At 40.6% G+C, this 20,199-nt stretch overlaps 2 protein-coding genes across 6 annotated transcripts in view; one reads left to right on the top strand and one right to left on the bottom strand.

The window, feature by feature from the left end:
• Window positions 1-20,199, top strand: part of LOC132211130 (ubiquitin-conjugating enzyme E2 R2-like) — a 920,533-nt gene that overhangs the window by 37,456 nt on the left and 862,878 nt on the right. The gene's annotated exons all lie outside the window — the stretch shown is intronic.
• Window positions 1-20,199, bottom strand: part of SLC26A4 (solute carrier family 26 member 4) — a 45,854-nt gene that overhangs the window by 12,359 nt on the left and 13,296 nt on the right. For 3 of the 4 annotated variants that reach the window (XM_059655692.1, XM_059655690.1, XM_059655689.1), the window contains 9 exons: window positions 18,624-18,776; window positions 18,438-18,520; window positions 14,950-15,097; window positions 13,700-13,813; window positions 9,775-9,852; window positions 9,543-9,638; window positions 5,806-5,912; window positions 3,457-3,526; window positions 911-1,003 (listed from right to left, as the gene is read on the bottom strand). In XM_059655692.1, coding sequence (XP_059511675.1) covers window positions 911-1,003; window positions 3,457-3,526; window positions 5,806-5,912; window positions 9,543-9,638; window positions 9,775-9,852; window positions 13,700-13,813; window positions 14,950-15,097; window positions 18,438-18,520; window positions 18,624-18,776 — 942 coding nt within the window. The remainder of the gene's footprint in view (window positions 1-910; window positions 1,004-3,456; window positions 3,527-5,805; window positions 5,913-9,542; window positions 9,639-9,774; window positions 9,853-13,699; window positions 13,814-14,949; window positions 15,098-18,437; window positions 18,521-18,623; window positions 18,777-20,199) is intronic. The other variant, XM_059655691.1, reaches the window with a different exon arrangement.

Here is a 20,199-nt window from a genome sequence, read left to right as displayed (position 1 = left end):
TATTCCTCTGAACCAGCAGTTCACCCCAGAACTCACGTAGTAAAACACTGATCTAGAGATAAAACCTAACTTTGAAGCATAGCATGGAATTCAAGACCAGAATTTCCTGCTTCCATATTCTATACTTTCTAACCCTCTACTCCAACTGGGCAGCCCTCCTCGCACTGTTCCCACCTTTTCCTCTCAGTTCTCAGAGTTCCCAAACACCTGATATAATCTCCCTCTTGCCCACACAAAGCCTGGTAAGTTCCAACTAACAGGGACCACGCCCTTCCACGAACTCTTAGCATGTACCGTCTATATTACTCATTTGGGAGTTACTCCAATTCTGCCTGGAGACAACTCTGTGTTTTTGTCCGGCAGAGTTACTGCTACCTGGATTTTAAGATATATGTTATCGCTGTTTGTTTTTCCTATCCCCAATAGAGCTTTAGTTATTTGAAGGCAAGGATGTTATAATTCTTAATGTCATACCCAAAGGGGATAGGGTATATAGGGCCTTCTGCCTAGTTTGAGCCCAATAAATACCTGTAGAATGAATGAAGTCTTAAAGCAGGAGTTCTCAACCTGTGGGTCTCGACCCCTTTGGGGGTCGAACGACCCTTTCACAGGGGTCGCCTAAGACCATCGGAAAACACATATATAATTACATATGGTTTTGTGATTAATCACTATGCTTTAATTATGTTCAATTTGTAACAATGAAAATACATCCTGCATATCAGATATTTCCATTATGATTCATAACAGTAGCAAAATTACAGTTATGAAGTAGCAACGAAAATAATTTTATGGTTGGGGGGTCATCACAACATGAGGAACTGTATTAAAGGGTCGCGGCATTAGGAAGGTTGAGAACCACTGTCTTAAAGGAACTTAGCAACCAAATTTCTAGGGATAAAATACTTACTGTAGACTTGATACATTTTTTAAAACCATCGACGTTGCCATAAAAAATAGGACTAGAAAACCTAAGAATCTTCATTCCTTCCGGTTCTTCAACCTAGCATTAAAAAAAATAAATAAATCTGAGATTAAACAATTTCAGGCCTCAAATATTCAATTAAATTCTGGCTATTTAGTTAGAAGCTGAGTTACAATTGCTGAAAAGGGCTGGGTAGCATCACTCAACTACCCTTAAGTAGGGGCCTCATCACAGTTGGGAGGCAACAGGTTACCCAAACTCCTGAACCTCCATAGTCCCACAGAAGGTCATACTAGAAAGGGCCTTAGAAAGCAATTATTCAACCCTCTGATTTCTGGATGAAAAAAACAAGCTCAGAACAATGACATGAGTTGCCTCAAGTTCATGCCACTGCTCCCTTTTTTTACCCCCAAATTCTTTTAAAATAAAAAATAAAAGTAGCAAAATCAAGGGGATCTGCACAAGCTGAGGCTTATGATGTTTTTTTGTTGTTGTTGTTTTTTAATAATCCTCACCTAAGGATATGTTCACTGATTTTTTTTTTTTTAAGAGAGAAGGGAAGGTGAGGAGAAAGAGAGAAACATCGATGTGAAAGAGTAACATCAATTGTTGCCTTCCATAAGCACCCCAACCAGGGATCAAGCCTGAAACCTACCTATGTGCCTTGACTGGGAATTGAACCCGCAACCTTTTGGTGTACAGGATGACACTCCAACCAACTGAACCACCCAGCCGGGGTTATGCTGTTATTTGCTTGTTCTTACCCTGACACAGAGTGGCCAGATGAAAAGTAAAACTCACAGAATTACAGGCTTGTATAGTCTTTAGGAATCATAACAATTATAGTCCAACTGCATCAAAGAAGAAAACAGAAGCCTTGAGAGGCTGAGTGACTCGGGCAAGGTCTCTAGAAGCTGGAGCCTAGAATTCAGAACTCAGAACCCAAAGCCAAGAGATTCTCTAGAATCATTTTTAGCTCTTAATGGCACCTGGCTCAATATAACTGAAGAAGATTGTGAAAATAAATTGAGTAGCAGCTACTGGAGTTCCAGATCCAGTGTCCAACCTTTTTGTTTGTTTTAAATGTTAAGGTAAAACTAGACTACAGCCAGGTGTGGCTCAGTTGGTTGGGCATCCTCCCGTGCACTGAAAGGTCACAGGCTCAATTCCTGGTCAGGGCACGTGCCCAGGTTATGGGTGTGATCCCCAGTCGGGTGTGTGCAGGAGGCGGCCTATGGATGTTTCTCACATCGATGTTTCTCCCTCCCTTCCTCTCTCTCTGAAATTAATAAAAACATATTTTTTTAAATTAGGCTACAACTTTCTAGGGTTCATATTTTTTAATTTAAAAAAAACCCATTTTTTGCTAAATTAGTGTTTTCTTCATTTTCTTTCTGTGCTTTTTCATCTTTGTTTTCCCTTCTGGTCACTAAGCAATCTTATATGCAGGAATCATAAGCCCATCAGTAAGATGTTTATTTTCTTTGTTTTTTATTTCCTGTATTTTATATTATTTCTTCCAATTCCAAGGATAGAGCACAATGTCAAATAGGTTCTTGGTGACAGAGAACATGAAAATCTCTTATTGAAAAAATTTTTCAAGAATTTTAGACAATTTTATAGAAGATACAGATTACATAGCAGAGAAATAGAATTTTTCTTCCTCTTACTGCTTTACATTTTTGTTAATGCCTTGCCTTTCAGCGGTATTCGTGTATGTGTCTAGGTCTGGACCTTTGTGTGTACAACAATTGCGTTCAGTGGGCATTTTGGATTTGAATGTGATGTTTTTCATCAATTTGGGGGAAATTTTGATATTTATTCAAATAGTATATCTGCCTGTTTTCTCTTTCCTCCTCTTTTGGAACTGTCATTATACATATGTCAATATGTTTTATTTTGTTCTAGAGGTCTCCAAGGCTCTGTACATATATATTTTTTATTGAGGTATAATTCACATATAACATTATATTAGTTTTAGGTTTACAACATAATTTGATATTTGTATATATTGCTAATGATCATTACTATAAGTTTAGTTAGCATCTGTCACCATACATAATTATAACATTTTCCTTATGATGAGAATTGTTAGGACCTATTCTCTTAGCAACTTTCAAATATGTAATACAGTATTATTAACTATGGTCAGCATGCTGCACATTATAGCCCCATGACTTATTTGTTATATATCTAGAAATGTGTACCTTTTGACCCCATTTATCCAGAGAAATAGAATTTGATTCAACGTCTGGAAACAACTGAATTACCTATATTTAAAAATTCTTCTTATAATGGTTTGACATTAAAATGACCTTCAACTAGCATGGATGAAATTCATGTAAACCATGGATGTCAGAGGGCACAATGAGTAAGAAGTTTCCATGACACCCAGTGGGCTTCTGGAATTTCCTGACAGAAGCCCCCGACCTGTGTCAACCTTGTCCCTAACATACTAGGAGAGGAATAGCAATCCCTGAAAATCCAGGCTCGCAAACAAAGTCCAGCAAATGTCTCACAAAGGCACTCACGTTTTTGTAGTCCTTGGTACTCTTGTAGATGTCTGTGTTAGGAATGCTTCCAAGACCGTTCCAGGAGGGACTAAAAGAAAAATTAAGGTCAGGATTTTTGGGATGTGTGTGTGTGTGTTGGGGGTGGGGGGAGGGAATAGGCATATTTTGTTATAAAAAATTAGGAGAAATAACAGCTACTAAAGAGCCCATCATTCAGCCCTAACTGGTTTGGCTCAGTTGGATAGAGCATTGGTCTGTGGAGTGAAGGGTCCCAGGTTCGGTTCCAGTGAAGGGCATGTACCTTGGTTATGCCCCCTCATGTACCCCCAGTGGGGGGTGTGCAGGAGGCAACTGATCGATGTTTCTCTCTCATGGATGTTTCTAGCTCTCTATCCCTCTCCCTTCCTCTCTATGAAAAATCAATAAAATATATATATTTTTTAAAACGATCCCATCATTCTGATGCTTTGGGACAGATGATATGTTCCCGTAGATAACGCTGAAGTGAACAGCTGGTGTTTGTGTGCCTTTGGAGGAGGAGGGGGGACCCTGACGCTTTTCTGAGGCTGAGAGGAATAATGAGCATCACACTAATATTTTAAAGGCTAAGCAAAGAGCTTTCACGCCTGTTTTATCTTATTTAAGTCCCACCAGAACGCTGAAAGGTCAGCAGTATTATCCTCATTTTTATTGGTGAGTAAACTGAGACTCAGAGAAGTTCGAAAAGGCCGGAAGGCAGGAGCAGCCCAGCCCTGATCTTTAACCCAATGGTCTTCAGAGCCTGGAACAGTGCCAGGGCCTGGAACTTACTTGCCACTCATCGCAATTTTCTGATGAAGTATGGAGAGTCTGCAGTGATCAAATTAGCCTCCTTTTATACAAACAGGAACCCGGGAGGACCAGAAACCAGCCCTTTCCATTTCCTGTTCCTGCTGCAATCAAATCGATTCCATGAATCTTCAAGTGCGACTGGGGACATATGCTAAATAGATAATTCCTGAAGAAAGAGTGTCCGCCTGGGGTACTTTCAGCAATGTGCTCTCTGGACCAGCCTTATAATTACTGGAAATTAAATACTGCGGAGGATACTGCATTCTGTTGGCTAAAAGCCTAGACAAACCTACTCAGCAGCTAAACTGTGCCACCCATTTCTCCTCGGCTAACTGCGCTGTTTTAACTTCAAGCTCATAAATGATACAGCCTCTCTCCACAAAATCCTCTCTCCCACCCACAGCCACCCAGAAGTAAACGCTGAGGCATACAGAGGAGAGGCAGCCTGTGGTAAGGACAGCTCCTGAGTTACCACGCAGAAGCAAGCAGGGCACTTTGGGAGCTTTGAACTCTTGGGGGCCCTCGGGCACCATGTAAGGGCACCAAGGCAGTAAACAGCCTTTTGCAGGTTCCAACATGCCAGTGGAGGGAGAAGGGAGAGAACTGGTTGGTGGATCAGGAAAGTGGACTTAGGCTAATCTGAAAACGTCTGCGATGATGGTTTTCCAGGATTTTTATTCCTTCGCCACCCAAGCACAGGCAGAGAAGGGGCCAGAAGTCTAGAAAGATAACGTGGGAGGAGGGAGAGAAGCTGTTTCCCCCGCTCTCTTCAGACAATTTCATAGACCCAGGAGCGCTCACACCAAATGCCTCTCCAGAGTCAAAACAAAACCAACAATAATCATGCCCCTTGAGGTGGCCTCCCATGTGATTTCCCATTAAACTGTGTCTCTGCCACTTTCACTCTGAAGATGATCCAATTATGTTTTCTTCATATAATTGTGTGGCTTATTGGGTACAGATTTGAATACATTTTGGCTGCAATGAACTGTTTTAAAGTCTCCTGGGTTACATAACTCTGGGTTGCCAGCTTCAAAAGAAACGAATTGAAGTACATGGAGCAGCTATCCTGTCCTGAGCCTGAGCCCAGTGCCTCACAGACTTCATCTCATTTTAAAAAGAAACTGCAAAGCAACCTCCGTCTTTTGCTGAATCGATTACCTTTTGGCCTTACCATGACTAAGAGGAGAGCACCAGCGTTAGAGCTGGTGACTGAGTGTATGGATTACGGGGTGAGATCCACCTGGGTTCAAGTCCTGGTTCTGCCTCTTACTACCTATGAGATCTTAAGGAACGTTCTTAACCTTGCTGAGCTTCAACTTTCTTACCGGTAGGATGAAAATAATATCACCTAGGCACAGGACTTTTTTAAAGATTAAATATAATAATATGTGGAGAGCACTCACTATGTGCTTGCACACACTATTTAGTAACTATTATAAAAGGGAGTCATTTTACTATATTTATCAAAATGGTATAAGAAATCTCAGGGTGGGTTGTTCTTTATATAGGTAACCTGGGTCGTATATTACTCACAACTGAATTCTCAGGACCACCGTCAGTAATCCAAATATAAGGCCAGCTAGTAAACCAAGGTCCAGCCCCAGGATGATGGACACTATGCATGTAAACACCCAGATAACCTAGAAAAAATAGAAATAAAAAGGACTATATTAATTTATCATGTACCATCAGGTGAGGAATTACATGTAAAAATAATGAGATCAGTAATACCTTAACCAATAAAGAAATTAAAAAAAATAATGAGATCAATTGTCCATGAATAAATTATAGTTGACCCTTAAACAACACAGGTTTGAACTGCATGGGTCCACTGTACATGTGTTGTTGCTTTTTTGTGTGTGTTTTTTTCAGTAAGACCTATAAATGTATTTTTCTTATGCTTTTATTCATATTTTCTTTTCTCTAGCTTACTTTATTGTCAGAGTACATATATAATACATATAGCATACAAACTTTGTGTTAATCAACTATTTATGTTATTGGTAATGCTGGTCAGCAGTAAGCTATTAGTAGTTAAGTTTTGCGGGGGGGGTAGGGAAGGGAGGGGGTGAAAAGTTATATGTGGAGCCTGGCTGGCATGGCTCAGTGGTTGAGCATCAACCTATGAACAGGAGGTCATGGTTCACTTCCTGGTCAGGGCACATGCCTGGGTTGTGGGCTCGATCCCCAGTGGGGGACAGCCAATCAATGATTCTCTCTCATTATTGAAGTTTCTATCTCTCTCTACCTCTCCCTTCCTCTCTGAAATCAATAAAATATACATGTATATCTATATAAATATTAAAGTTACATGTGGAATTTTGACTGTGTAGGGGGTCAGAGCCCCAACCCTCACATTGTTCAAGGGTCAACTGTACAGCTTTTTTTGATATTCTGATTTCATTTCATATTTAATTGGAAGTAGAAATGAAAACTGGCATATAGACCAACTCTCCTATTTAAATTTTCAAATTTCATTTTAGAATAGGTAATATATTAACATGTTCAAAATGACATTAATATAAAGAGTGTGGACCAAGATGGCGGCATAGGTTAACGCCGGAGTTTGCTGCTTTGAACAACTACTTCAAAAGTGAAACCAAGAAACGGAAGGGACATCACCCAGAACCACAGGAACGCTGGCTGAGTGGAAGTCCTACAACTAGGAGGAAAGAGAAACGCATACGGACACTCAGAGGAGGCGCAGTGCTGAGGTCAAATTCTGAGGTGCGGAGTGCGCGGAGCGGGCTGGCGGCGGAGGGCGCGGTTGTTGTTTTCAATCGGGAGGGAGTCGCAGACTCTGAGCACCAGATCCGGGCGAGTCTTTAGGGACCCAGACTCAAACGGGAGAAGCGGGACTGTCTGGCTTCGGTCAGAGCGAGTGCAGCTTTCTCTCCGAGCTTTGCAGCGGGTGCTGGAACTCAGAGAGGCAGAGCCCCTTGGGACAGGACTGAGAGCCGCCATAACTGCTCTCTCGGGCCCACCCTGTTGATCCTGTGCGACCCGCCCCGCCCAAGCCCTGCACAGAGGCATTTGCCTGATAGCCTCAGGCAAAGGCATTTGCCGGATAGCCTCAGGCAAAGGCTAGATTAGCACCTCCCTAGAGGACAGAAGTTCTCTCACTGCTGACCCAGCTGATTCTCATAGCCACTTGGCCTGGAGGTCAAACCCTCCCTGGAATTAGCTACAACAATCAAGATTTATCTATAAGACTGCGAACAAAGGCCACTAGGGGGTGCACCAAGGAAGCATAACAAAATGCGGAGACAAAGAAACAGGACAAAATTGTCAATGGAAGAAATAGAGTTCAGAACCACACTTTTAAGGTCTCTCAAGAACTGTTTAGAAGCTGCCGATAAACTTAATGAGATCTACACAAAAACTAATAAGACCCTCGATCTTATATTGGGGAACCAACGAGAAATTAAGCACACACAGACTGAAATAACGAATATTATACAGACGCCCGACAGCAGACCAGAGGAGCGCAAGAATCAAGTCAATGATTTGAAATGCGAGGAAGCAAAAAACATCCAACCGGAAAAGCAAAATGAAAAAAGAATCCAAAAATGCGAGGATAGTGTAAGGAGCCTCTGGGACAGCTTCAAGCGTACCAACATCAGAATTATAGGGGTGCCAGAAGATGAGAGAGAGCAAGATATTGAAAACCTATTTGAAGAAATAATGACAGAAAACTTCCCCCACCTGGTGAAAGAAATGGACTTACAGGTCCAAGAAGCGCGGAGAACCCCAAACAAAAGGAATCCAAAGAGGACCACACCAAGACACATCATAATTAAAATGCCAAGAGCAAAAGATAAAGAGAGAATCTTAAAAACAGCAAGAGAAAGAAACTCAGTTACCTACAAGGGAATACCCATACGACTGTCAGCTGATTTCTCAACAGAAACTTTGCAGGCCAGAAGGGAGTGGCAAGAAATATTCAAAGTGATGAATACCAAGAACCTACAACCAAGATTACTTTATCCAGCAAAGCTATCATTCAGAAGTGAAGGTCAGATAAAGAGCTTCACAGATAAGGAAAAGCTGAAGGAGTTCATCACCACCAAACCAGGATTATATGAAATGCTGAAAGGTACCCTTTAAGAAGAGGAAGAGGAAGAAAAAGGTAAAGATACAAATTATGAACAACAAATATGCATCTATCAACAAGTGAATCTAAGAATCAAGTGAATAAATAATCTGATGAACAGAATGAACTGTTGATTATAATAGAATCAGGGACATAGAAAGGGAATGGACTGACTATTCTTGGGGGGGAAAGGGGTGTGGAAGATGCGGGAAGAGACTGGACAAAAATCGTGCACCTATGGATGAGGACAGTGGGTGGGGAGTGAGGGCAGAGGGTGGGGCGGGAACTGGGTGGAGGGGAGTTATGGGGGGAAAAAAGAGGAACAAATGTAATAATCTGAACAATAAAGATTTAATTAAAAAAAATAAAATAAAAAATAAAGAGTGTGTAGTAAAAAATCTTATTTGCACACATCTCCCCTCTCCACCCATGTCCATCCTCCCTCCCTGTTTGTATTCTCTTTTATTTCTCTCTCTGAGTGTCTGGGTGTGTACAACATACATGCACACTTTTCACCAGCATGTTTTTTTGAAAGTACAAGTAAATATGACTATAAAGCATGCTTTGTTTTCCCCATCTTTTAATGTGTTATATATACTTTTCTATTCTGCACTGGTCATTTTTTTCACTTAACAATTTGCTTTGGAGGTCTTTCCATATTGATATATAGAGGGTTTTCTCATTCCTTTCATCTGTTCTGGTTTAAATTAGAGCATAACTCTGAAGAATTTTATTTCTGATTTTTTTTCTCATCCCTCAGAACAGTTGTGAAGGTTACTTTGGTCAGAATTATTATCAACATGGGTTTTTGTATTTTTTTCTTTGTTTTTGCTTTGCTTCATGCTTTGTTTTGTTTGTCCTTCTAAATTAGAGGGTTTGTTGTTTGTTTGTTTGGTTGGTTTTGGGTTTTAGAAGGCAAACTGTATATGAATGGGGTTCTTGCTGGAAATGCATCTTCCCAGAGATACAGGACCTTAAAAAAACATAGTTCAGGTGGAAGACTTCAAAGCTTTGGTTATCTACCCAATTTTAACTACTGCCCTCGGGCTCCCAAAATGCAAGTAAGACTTAGGAGATAAGGGGACATAATGATATGGCAGGAAGCAAATAAGAACCAAATCTTTTTTTTTTTTTTTAAAGAACCAAATCTTATTTCAGAGAAAAGTGGGCGACTTACAGCATCAATCTTGTTCTGCCTCCATAGACGAGGAACATCACACACTTGCATAAACATCCCTTTCAGGTTGGCAATTACAACAGCTGCCAAGACCGACTGCCAAGAGAGACAGAGAAGGCTGTGTTACTCAGGGGAATGGTTTTCCATGTGATGATTTATAAATCTCCTGTGATTTATCTGGTGGCAGAGCAGAGAAGTTATGCAATCAGTGTACTGAGAGGCAGGGTTATACCTTCTGCAAGGGTTCCAGCAGCTTCCCCAAGGCAAGGATGGCGATCATCACAACCCCAGCCGAGATGATGCCAGCAATCTGAAAGACACACATCTCCCATCAGCAGCGTTCTCCCTTCTCCCTCATGTCTCCCAGCGTGCTGGCTGTGTGCATCATAGAGCCCATTCCCACGTGCACTTGATTCTCCTGACCTCCCCCTTCTGCTCATACTATTGAGAGAAATAAGAATTACTTGCTAAAACTCTACAAGACTGAAGAGAAATAGAAATCATATATATAGCAGCTATGGGAGGGAAATGAAAGAAACTGTGGAGACGGAGTCTGCTAAATAAAGCCAGTTTGACCTGGATTTCATCTGGATATATTAGACCTCTAGTTTTAGGATCAATCCAGGAGGCCAAACTTCTAATTATTTGCCCTCTCAGGAAACAGGGACCATTCTCCTTCCCAACAATAGATTATGGTGATGTTTTGGGGAAGTAAATTTTCAGGGAATTTACTGATTCTTCTGCATTATTGAATCAGCAGTCATAATAAAAAGTCTGTTAACATTGTACCTGTAGCACATCTTTGCCACCAAAGTTTCAGACAAGATAAATTTGCCTGTCTTATTGCAAACTCAAAATGCAACACGAGCCCAGCCAGTGTGGCTCAGTGGTTGAGCATCAACCTATGAACCAGGAGGTCATGGTTCGATTGCCAGTCAAAGCATATGATTTTCTCTCATCATTGATGTTTCTCTCTCTCTCCCTCTCCCTTCCTCTTTGAAATAAATTATACATATATGTTTTATTTATTTCTTAATGCCACAGGAGCCTACTGAGAGGTGGGACCATGTCTCCTGCTTTCTCTAACAGTTCTGCAGATGGAGGCTCAGAACTTTGCATCCCAGTAGCCAGAATGATGACGGGCAATAGCAGGGGTAAAGAAAGCTTCAGAAACTTTACCTTTGCTGGCAAAAATAGCTCTCCTAAGATCCATAAATAGTTAGGAGAGAGGATGAGGGGGTGGGACCTATTCTCTGGTTTGATCAGATGACCACTGAATTCTCTGTTCAGCTGGGGCATGGCCAAGGTGAAGACTAGAAGCTCTGAAACAAAGGAGAAAAGGAGACAGGAAACCAGAAAGCAAAGCAATCGGAGAGGAAGCAACAGGAAAGGTTGTGTTGGGCACAAGTACTGCCTAGTGTAAGATGTTTGAGTTAAAGGAGACAGATACAAAACTTAAGGAAATTTCACAGTCATATTTATTCATAGCACCTAGCAAATTGATCATTCATATTCAGAATATAGCTAGGTCCGCCTGAGGCCATATTATGTATATGATGTACTAATCACACCTCCAGATTCCCAGTACCTTGCTGAGCTTTCCTATCTCCTATCTAAGCAGAGAAGCTAATATCCTCCATTCCTCCCATTCTCCCTTCCCTTTTTTCATGCAATTACTTAACCAATATTTATTGTCTTATCATGAGCAACTTGCATCTCATTGTGGATGTAGGGCTCTGTGAATTGGTGAGAGATATGGAGGTTGGGGGACAGGGACTACAGCCAGCTGCCCAACTAATGCCAGGTGGGTGGCCACCTACTCACCAACTATATGTAATAATAAGGCCCTAATTATGGGGATCAAGACTAATTTGATTGCTACATTAAAATTTGTGAGGGGGCCCATTACTTGTACTTAATTTATTTGAGGTTGTTTTGTGGGAAATGCTGTAGATATTGTATCTATGAGCAGATTCAATTATTAGAAAATGAATTATTCTGTTAAGTGAGAAGGTAGTCAGAGCTAGAGAACAGTTTGTAATTAGATTCCTTTTTTGTGTGAATCAGTAGGAATCACAGGGGGGTGACAGAAAGAACAGGTTGCAATGTTGAGCTCTTCTGCAATCTGTAGATGTACGGAAACAGTTAATGTCCCCTAACACTCATTCTTCTGTTCATTCATTCAGCAAATATATGCTGGGTGCTTCTTCTGTGACAGGATAATAATATGTATCATAAGTACTAAGACACTGTTCTTATCTTGAGGAGTTAATGACTGGAACCATGAGCATTTACAAGTACATATGTGCCAGGACTCTTCAAACATTTCCCCATTTAATCCTCACAGCATCCCTACGTGGTAGATATAATAATTGTGCCCATTGTATAGATGCTGAAACTGAGGCTCAAATGTAAAAGACAATATGAGAAGCCACACAAAGGAAGACTTGCTGGTGTATTTGGTCATGAGTCCCTGGATTTCAGTCCAGGCACTTAGACTTTTAACCCCAGAACTTAGCTTACATTTCAGTAATTAAATATCAAGACATTTCTATGCTTGTTTCATTCTTCAATACTGAAATGCTGGCATCCTTTTCTTCTAAATGTAATACACACCCATGTGTGGCAGGGGGGTATTAGCTTACCAAAACACCATTATCCCCAAACCCTCTGCCAAGGAGTCATTTTACATGGGCATTCTTCCTGGGCAGCCGGCCTGTATCTCATCTGAACCAGGAGGTAACAGCAGGACAGAGGACATCAGCAGTTGGGCATCTGCCTATACCTGCTTACAGCCATGTGACTGGAGAGCTTGTCAACGCCCCATCTCAAATGAAAGCAGCAGAGGCTCTTGCTGCTGACAGCTCCCCACTGAACATGGGTGTGGCTTTGGAAATCACCTCTGACCTCTTCCCCTTTGGCCCCTGGCTACACCCCAGGTATGAGCTGTCTTGTTTTACTTGCTTCCTCAGAGCTAGAAATGTTTGCAAAAAAAAAAAAAAAAGTTAACTAAATTTTACCAAGAAAATTATAAAAATTAAAATTGCTCAACAAGAGCCAAGAAATTGGAAGAGGCCCATTCTTCCAACCCTGTCACAACGACCCATTATAAATGGGTAAGGGGCATCGCGGGCACCTTGGGGACAATTGGCGCTCTCTCTGGGCAAGCCACTGGTGGAGTCATTCGTTTTATCAGTTATTCTCTCTTATGCTTATTTGCGGTGTCTCCGCCTTAATAAAACCCTCTGTGGAGACTCTGCGTGTGCATGTGTATGTGTGTGTACCATTCACTTCGGATTTGTTTGTTCTCCTTTACCGTCTCAATGTACTCTTTACTCTTAAATAAGAGCTCTTTCTGTGCTGGGAGGAGAAAACCCTCCAGGCATAACAGAAGCACAATTCCTGAGCCTGCCCCTGGCCCCCAACCACTGGATTTGGCATCTCTGACTCCAGGTTTGGCGGGAAGGGATGGCCTTTGAGAATGGCTCCTCAGTTTTCGGGACAATTAAAGGAGGGGCGGGCCAGAGATGAACTGGGATGCAGGCTTTGGGGTCACCTTGTGAAGGCAACAACTTAAGAACACATATAAAAGGCAAGATTAAATCCACATTCAGAACTTCAGGGAAGAACATCTTACTCAGGGAGAAATGTCAGAATGTTTCAGCAAAAATATTCTTGGCTGTCAACCTGTCATTCCCTGGGACCAAAGGCCTCTGGAGGAAGTTCCTGATCCTTGTGGAGGAAAGGTCAACAAACACTTCTAATTTTTCTGAAAATATAATAACTCCCTAAGTCATGAATGTGCTTTGACTAGACCTTCTCTTTCTCCAGATAGCACATCGATAAGAATCAGCATTCCTCCTTACTGGTCCTTTGTCAATTGTTATTGAAAAGCGGGTAAGTGTAACTGTCTGCCAGTTGAGCACTGACACGAAGAGATTGGGGAATGGCTGCTCAGAAAACCACAAATGTTGTTGTTTAAAAGGTTTTTGGTGAGGGGGTGAAACAAGGCAGCCTGGCATAATCAGATCAGGAAGCACTGCCTCTCTCCTCTCAAAGGCTAATTGTCCTGCTCCGTTCTTGTGCAAGCCGTTCTGAGCCGCGGTTCCAACGCATTCTTTGCGGTGGATGGATATTTCCACGCTGTTCTTCCCTACCTGTGTCTTTCCCCCCGTGCTCTCCTGGACAGCTGTGCGGGACAGGGCGGTGGTAGCCACGAAACACGAGAAGAACCCGGAGAAGATGTTGCTAATCCCAAAGGCAATGAATTCCTAAGGGAAAGAACAGATGACATTGATGCCGCAGATACAATCTTTTCAAGCCCCAAAGCCATTTAAGGAAGAAGATTAAGAAAGCAAATTTGCAAACCCATCCTGCCTGCTAGTCCCAATTTAATTGTTGCCATGGAAGGTGCTTAGGGACCGGAATAACATCAGGAGTTTGGGGTCCTTAGAGCCTAAAAGAGGCCTCACTGCTCTCATCATTTTTAAGGCTGATGAGAAGCAGTAACTGCTGTTTTGCTAAAATGCTTATTTCACTGCCTGGTGAGTGGCATATCTGCTATAACTCTCACAGAAAACATTTTTCTGCTCTCACATAAAGTGTTATTTCTGTGGATGAATACTTGCTATGAAGCATATTATGGCTAGGAGAGCTATTATTCTGCTTGATTACTAATCTTTTAACTGCTATAATTGCTATGCTGTGTTTTCAGGAACATACCATAACTGAGGACTTGTGAGCTCACCTGGCAAGGTATCAGATGCCTACAAAAATTGTCCTGTGTACATTAATTAACAGTGAACCATCTCAATTTAAAGTGGCCACAGCTATTATTAAAAGTGTTTGTTGCACTGTTTTGCCACCAATAAAAAAATATTGCCAGGAGATGTGGGACTACATGACAAATTCTTATTCTGACCTAATATGTTAACTTTGAATGATATTTAGGACCTGACAGAATGAACTCTTTTAGAATTCTGATTACTTCAACTGATTTCTTAAAACTAAAGTGATGCAGTGTGCATATTTTTAAAGTCATTTCAAATTAGCACACACAAGAGGGAATCCAACTCAATATAAGACTGGTAGAAGAAACCAATCTCTTCTTTAGCAGACAACAAAATCTTTCCCGTTTATTTATTTTTCTTATTTTCAGCCCTAGAAAACCAATTCAGGCCTGGCCAGTGTGGTTCAGTGGTTGAGAACAACCTATGAACCAGTAGGTCAAAGTTCTCATTCAGGTCACATGCCTGGGGTTGCAGGCTCCATCTCCAGTAGGGGGCATGCAGGAGGCAGCTGATCAGTGATTCTCTCTCATCAATGACATTTCTATCTCTCTCTCCCTCTCCCTTCCTTTCTGAAATCAATTATACATATAACCAGTTCAGCAAAAGGGTGACCATACCTGGTTCCCATCGATGGCGTAGTCATACTTGATGGCGTATACTTTTCCTACAGACACTGCAATAGCGTAAGCCACCACAGCAATGGAAAACGATGCAGCCAGCATCTCAGAAAACAAGTTCACAGGTGGCAGTGCAGGAGGCAAGAACCTAGCGAGAAAGTGCGGTGAATATTTGACCGTAATTCTCTCTTCCCACCTTGACAAATGCTGATCAACCCAGCCACAAACTAGACAAGAAAGTACTTGATCCAAGAGGGCAAAAGCACATGAGTATAAGTGGTAGCATCCGCTTTTATAATTTTTAGTCAGAAGTTGGTGTCATCTCATTGGCTGATTTCTTTGTCCCCAATTGAGAGTCTACAAATGCCACCTTACCTGTACCTCTGATATGAAAAAATCTGTCATTGTTGGTTCTTTATGCCATGCTTTCACACATGAGTGTTTCTCCTTACACAATTTCACCTTAAAGATCTTTGCATTTCAACAATATATACTAGCCATGAAATGAGATTTACCCTGTGGGGAGGGATGTTTATTAAAGAAATAAAGAATATAAGAATAAAGTGGAAAATCCGTATCTTAAGAGCCATGATATTTAAAATCTTCTTGAGTTCAAAAAAGAGTAAATTTATGTAATTATCAGAATGCTTCGTAGTCACAATGACTAACATATCCCAATGATCATGGTGAAGTCAAATGACTACTGTTTTACAAAACCAGAGCTTTTCTACAAATCATATAAAGAGAAAAGCCCACAAGTTTATAATCATGTGGTTATTTCCAAATATGAAAATTTGGGTGATGGCCTTCATGGACCTATCTCTTGATGACTATTCACACTGTATAATTCCAGAGATCCTAGAAAGAAAAACCTCCCCTACCTATTTCACTATGCCTGAGGTTCCTTTAATAGGAAATTACATTTTCCCTCTATAATTAGAGGGATGTGGTAAAGTGAAAATAAGATTCTCATAGACATAAGGTTCTTATGTGGATTTATTGGGGACCAAGTGGTCCTAACGTATGGTTGATCCTCAACAGGATAAAAGAAAACTGCCGACAGAGGCCTCACTTTTACTCCCTTATTGGAGGATTGACGGGAGCCTGAATAACAAGGTGGGTTGGCCTGACCTTTCTTTTTGCTGTCACCGTACTCATCTTTAACGCTCTACTTCTTTTGCTCTTTTCCAATCTCTTCACTCCACCCTTTCTTTTTCAGTTTTGTTAATGTCTTTAGACTTGTTTCTGTGCAATCCTGTTAGATCAGGCAACAATGTCCTTTCTGGTGGCTTGTTTAAAACAGTATACGCTTGGGTATTTTATTCCTTTAACAAATATTTTCTGGAATCCTACTAGGAGGTAGGTACTGTGCTGGGAAGACAGAGTAAGACAAATGGGCTCACTGCCTTGAGGAGGAGCCTGCAGTCCGTGGGGCCAGGCAGGCTGGGTTACCTAACCACTCACTCCAGGTGGTCTGTCAGAGGACTCTCCTGACTAAACCCAAGAGCAAGAGACTAGAGATCCATTTTCAGGGGGAGAGCAGCCAGGAAAGCTCTGGATAGGGTAGGAAAGGATGACTTAGGGCCGTGGTCGGCAAACTGCGGCTCGCGAGCTACATGTGGCTGTTTGGTCCCTTGCGTGTGGCTCTTCCTAAGCCTTAGGAGTACCCTAATTAAGTTAATAACAATGTACCCACCTATATAGTTTAAGTTTAAAAAATTTGGTTCTCAAATGAAATTTCAATTGTTGTACTGTTGATATTTGGCTCTGTTGACTAATGAGTTTGCCGACCACTGATAGGGCAACAGAAATGAGTTCCCCATATTAATTCATGAAACGGGTTGAGGGATTTTCTGTGGATCCCCTCTAAGTGTTTCATCTTGGGAAGTCCGACAAAAGGGATCTATAATATATTTTTATGTGGTTGTTTTTAACTACTTAAACAATCTAATTGTTCTGGTAAAAATGCTCTAACTCAAGTAGCCACACTGTATCTTCTATTTCATTCCGTTCAGCGCTAGGATTTACTATCAACATGTTGATACTCTAAGGTAGAGCTTCCCAAATATAGCTGGTCATAAGAAGCACTGGACATGCCTTTGAAAAACATCGATTCCGAGGCCCCTTCTCTGGAAAGCCTGATTTAATACGTTTGGGGTGGGAACCAGGAATCTTTATTAACAAGGATCTCATGTGATTCTCACAAAAAGGTAAGTCTGAGAAACATTAGAATGGAAAATATGTTAATTAAGCCCATTGTAGCCAGTTGTAATTTTTCAGATATTTTGTAAACAGATATTAGAAGGAAAATGAGATGATCAAATGGAAAGGCAGCAGCTCCCTGTGGAACAAGCACTGGGACTCCGCTAGCCCGAGAACTTTCTATTAAGAGCTTGGAGACACACAGACTGGGACAAGGGCCCTCAGCCAGCACTAAGGGGACTTAGTGGTTATGTAAGAGGAAGTCTAGTCACAAATGCTATAAGTTAATGTTACAAATCTAATAAACATTTGGGCTTCCTTTTTAAAATGCCATATGATAAAATTATAGTGCAGGGCACTTGGTCCACTCTTCGAATTTTATGAGAGATCTCATTAGCATTTCACAACAAGCTCCAGCTGGAGTTTCAGTGGTTGTCATTACCCTTGTTTTATAGAAGAGCACTCCCACCCCCCCACCCCCTGCACCCAGGGCCAAGAACTACTTGGTGTCAGAGATGGACAAAAGACCTGAGTTTTTTCCTTTTCTAATTCACCATAGATAAAACTTCCTTTGCAGATTATGCATTTTATTGAGAGGACCAAATGACGTAATTATTACCTAAAATTGATTAAATGAAACGGTAGAGAATTTAGATCAGATGTCCCTGATTCCTTAAGCAGACTGTCCTCAGTGCAAAAAAAAAAAAAATAGAACGTTACTATTCATGATCCTATTTATATTATACATATGAGTTTAAATCAGGAGTCTGGTGGTAACTGTACACGTCTTACCACTTTTTAAGAATATGAAGGACTGCCGAAACCGGTTTGGCTCAGTGGCTAGAGCGTCGGCCTGCGGACTGAAAGGTCCAAGGTTCGATTCCGGTCAAGGGCATGTACCTGGGTTGCAGGCACATCCCCAGTAGGAGATGTGCAGGAGGCAGCTGATCGATGTTGCTCTCTCATCGATGTTTCTAGCTCTCTATCTCTCTCCCTTCCTCTCTGTAAAAAAATCAATAAAATATATGTTTTAAAAAAAAGAATATGAAGGACAAAGAGAGACCATAATTCAGGCTGCTTATAAACAAATGGACTGAACTTTATCTATATATATATATATATTGTTTATCTGATAGTATGCACAAATGGGTATTTCTTTAAGATCATACACAAATAGGACTATTGAAGAAGCACCAATGAAATGAAGCTTGTAATAAAAGGTTTCATTTAAATAGAAAGTACTGCCTTAATAAATTAGTATTGCCTAAGAGGAATGCCATACTCACCCCCTTGGGATGGATTTAACAATGCCAGCATTGTAATTTTTTTCCAGGTTGGCTCCATATGAAATGGCAGTAGCAATTATTGTCTGAAATAAAACAAGAGGTTTTAAAAAAAATCCATTTGTTTTAGCAATACCTTTCTTGTCAAACCAACTAATGCTGAATTTTCTAATTACATATTCTACTTACCACAATTACTTCAATAGGAATAGGGATCGGGATTTTGTGTCTAAATCGATCATTTAATTCCTTAACTGCCATACAGATGATAATGGTGAGTAATCCAGCAATGAAATCAGCAAGATTGGTGTTACCAATATTTTGAAAAGTGTCAACCAGAGTCTGTAAAAAAAAAAATGATTTTATAGAGTACTCTTATGAAAAAATTATATCAAATAGCACTTAAAATTATGTAAAATCATAAAAATATGTTGACTAATACAAAGACCATTAAATATATCTCAAGTTATTAATGATAGTTTACTTGGAGTAATAAAGCTATGGGTGATTTCTACTTCCTTATTTTTTGCTATCTGTGTTTTTTACAATAAAATGAGATCTCTTAAAAGAAAAAAAAATGTCTTTTACTTGCAGGAAAACTTTTAAAGTTTGCATCTTAAAGTGGTTTTACAGTTGCTATTAACTGGCCTAAGTTTTGCCATGTTGATATGGTACTGTTGAAACTAATGACTGTTAAATCAAACAGTCCCAATTAGCTAGTATTTTAGGTAAAGCTCTTTCCGAAACCTGAATGATACAGGTGATAATAAAATGCCTAAAATACTTTATATGTAATTACATATGGACTGGCCTATTCATTATGGCCAAGAAAATCATCGAACTGATATATAGGTTAAGTACAAATTTTTGGAAATTAATTTGGTATTTAGTTCAAACTTTAAGTGACTTAAATAAAAGTAACTCTTTCCAAGTGGAGAGATAAGCTAGCTCAAGAAAAATTAGTTTTGCTTTGTAAATAGAAGGTCTCTGGGACTATAGGGATGTTAGCAAGGGAGAATTCCAGGAAAGAACACTAATATCTTTGTTACAGCAACTTCAGTCCTGAAGAAGGCTTGACTGAACAAGGCATTCATCAATTCTTTGAGACAAATAATCTTCCAGTGAAGATAAAGGGATGGAACATCTCATAGTTTATAACATGAACCTTATTTATTTTTATAGGTGAACTATACTTAAACGAATTATAATGACAATCTGACAGCAATTCCCTATTATGAACATTAAGTAATCTAGGAGTCATTTTTCCAGCAACTTCAACTCTCTGGAATACATTCAAGAGTAAAGGAGCACTGGCTGGTGTGTTCAGTGGTTAGAACACTGCCTCAGACACCAACGGGTTCCAGGTTCGATTCCCTGTCAAGGGCACATACCTGGGTTCTGGGTTCAATCCCATCCCAGTCAGAGTGCATGTGGGTGGCAACCAATCGATGTGAGAGAGATGTGTTTGTCTCTCTCTTCCTCCCCATTCCTTCCTCTCTTTCACTCTCTCTAAAAAATAAAAAATAAAAATCAATGGAAAATGTCCTCCGGTGAGGATTAACAACAACCAAAAAAAGGGAAAGGAATTGGTTGTCACAGAATAGTCATGGGGATGTAAAGTACAGCATAGAGACTATAGTCAGTAATATTCTAGAGACTGGGGGAGGTGCAGGATGAGTGCAGGATTTCTGGCGTGGTCACTTAAGTTATGTAATGTCTGGTCACTGGGTTGTACACCTGAAACTAATATAATGATGTATGTCAA

The sequence above is a fragment of the Myotis daubentonii genome, chromosome 10 (genome assembly GCF_963259705.1).
Source record: "Myotis daubentonii chromosome 10, mMyoDau2.1, whole genome shotgun sequence".
NCBI lineage: Eukaryota > Metazoa > Chordata > Mammalia > Chiroptera > Vespertilionidae > Myotis > Myotis daubentonii.
The sequence above is the reverse complement of the archived record's forward strand: the minus strand, read 5'-3'. Positions and strand labels throughout refer to the sequence as shown.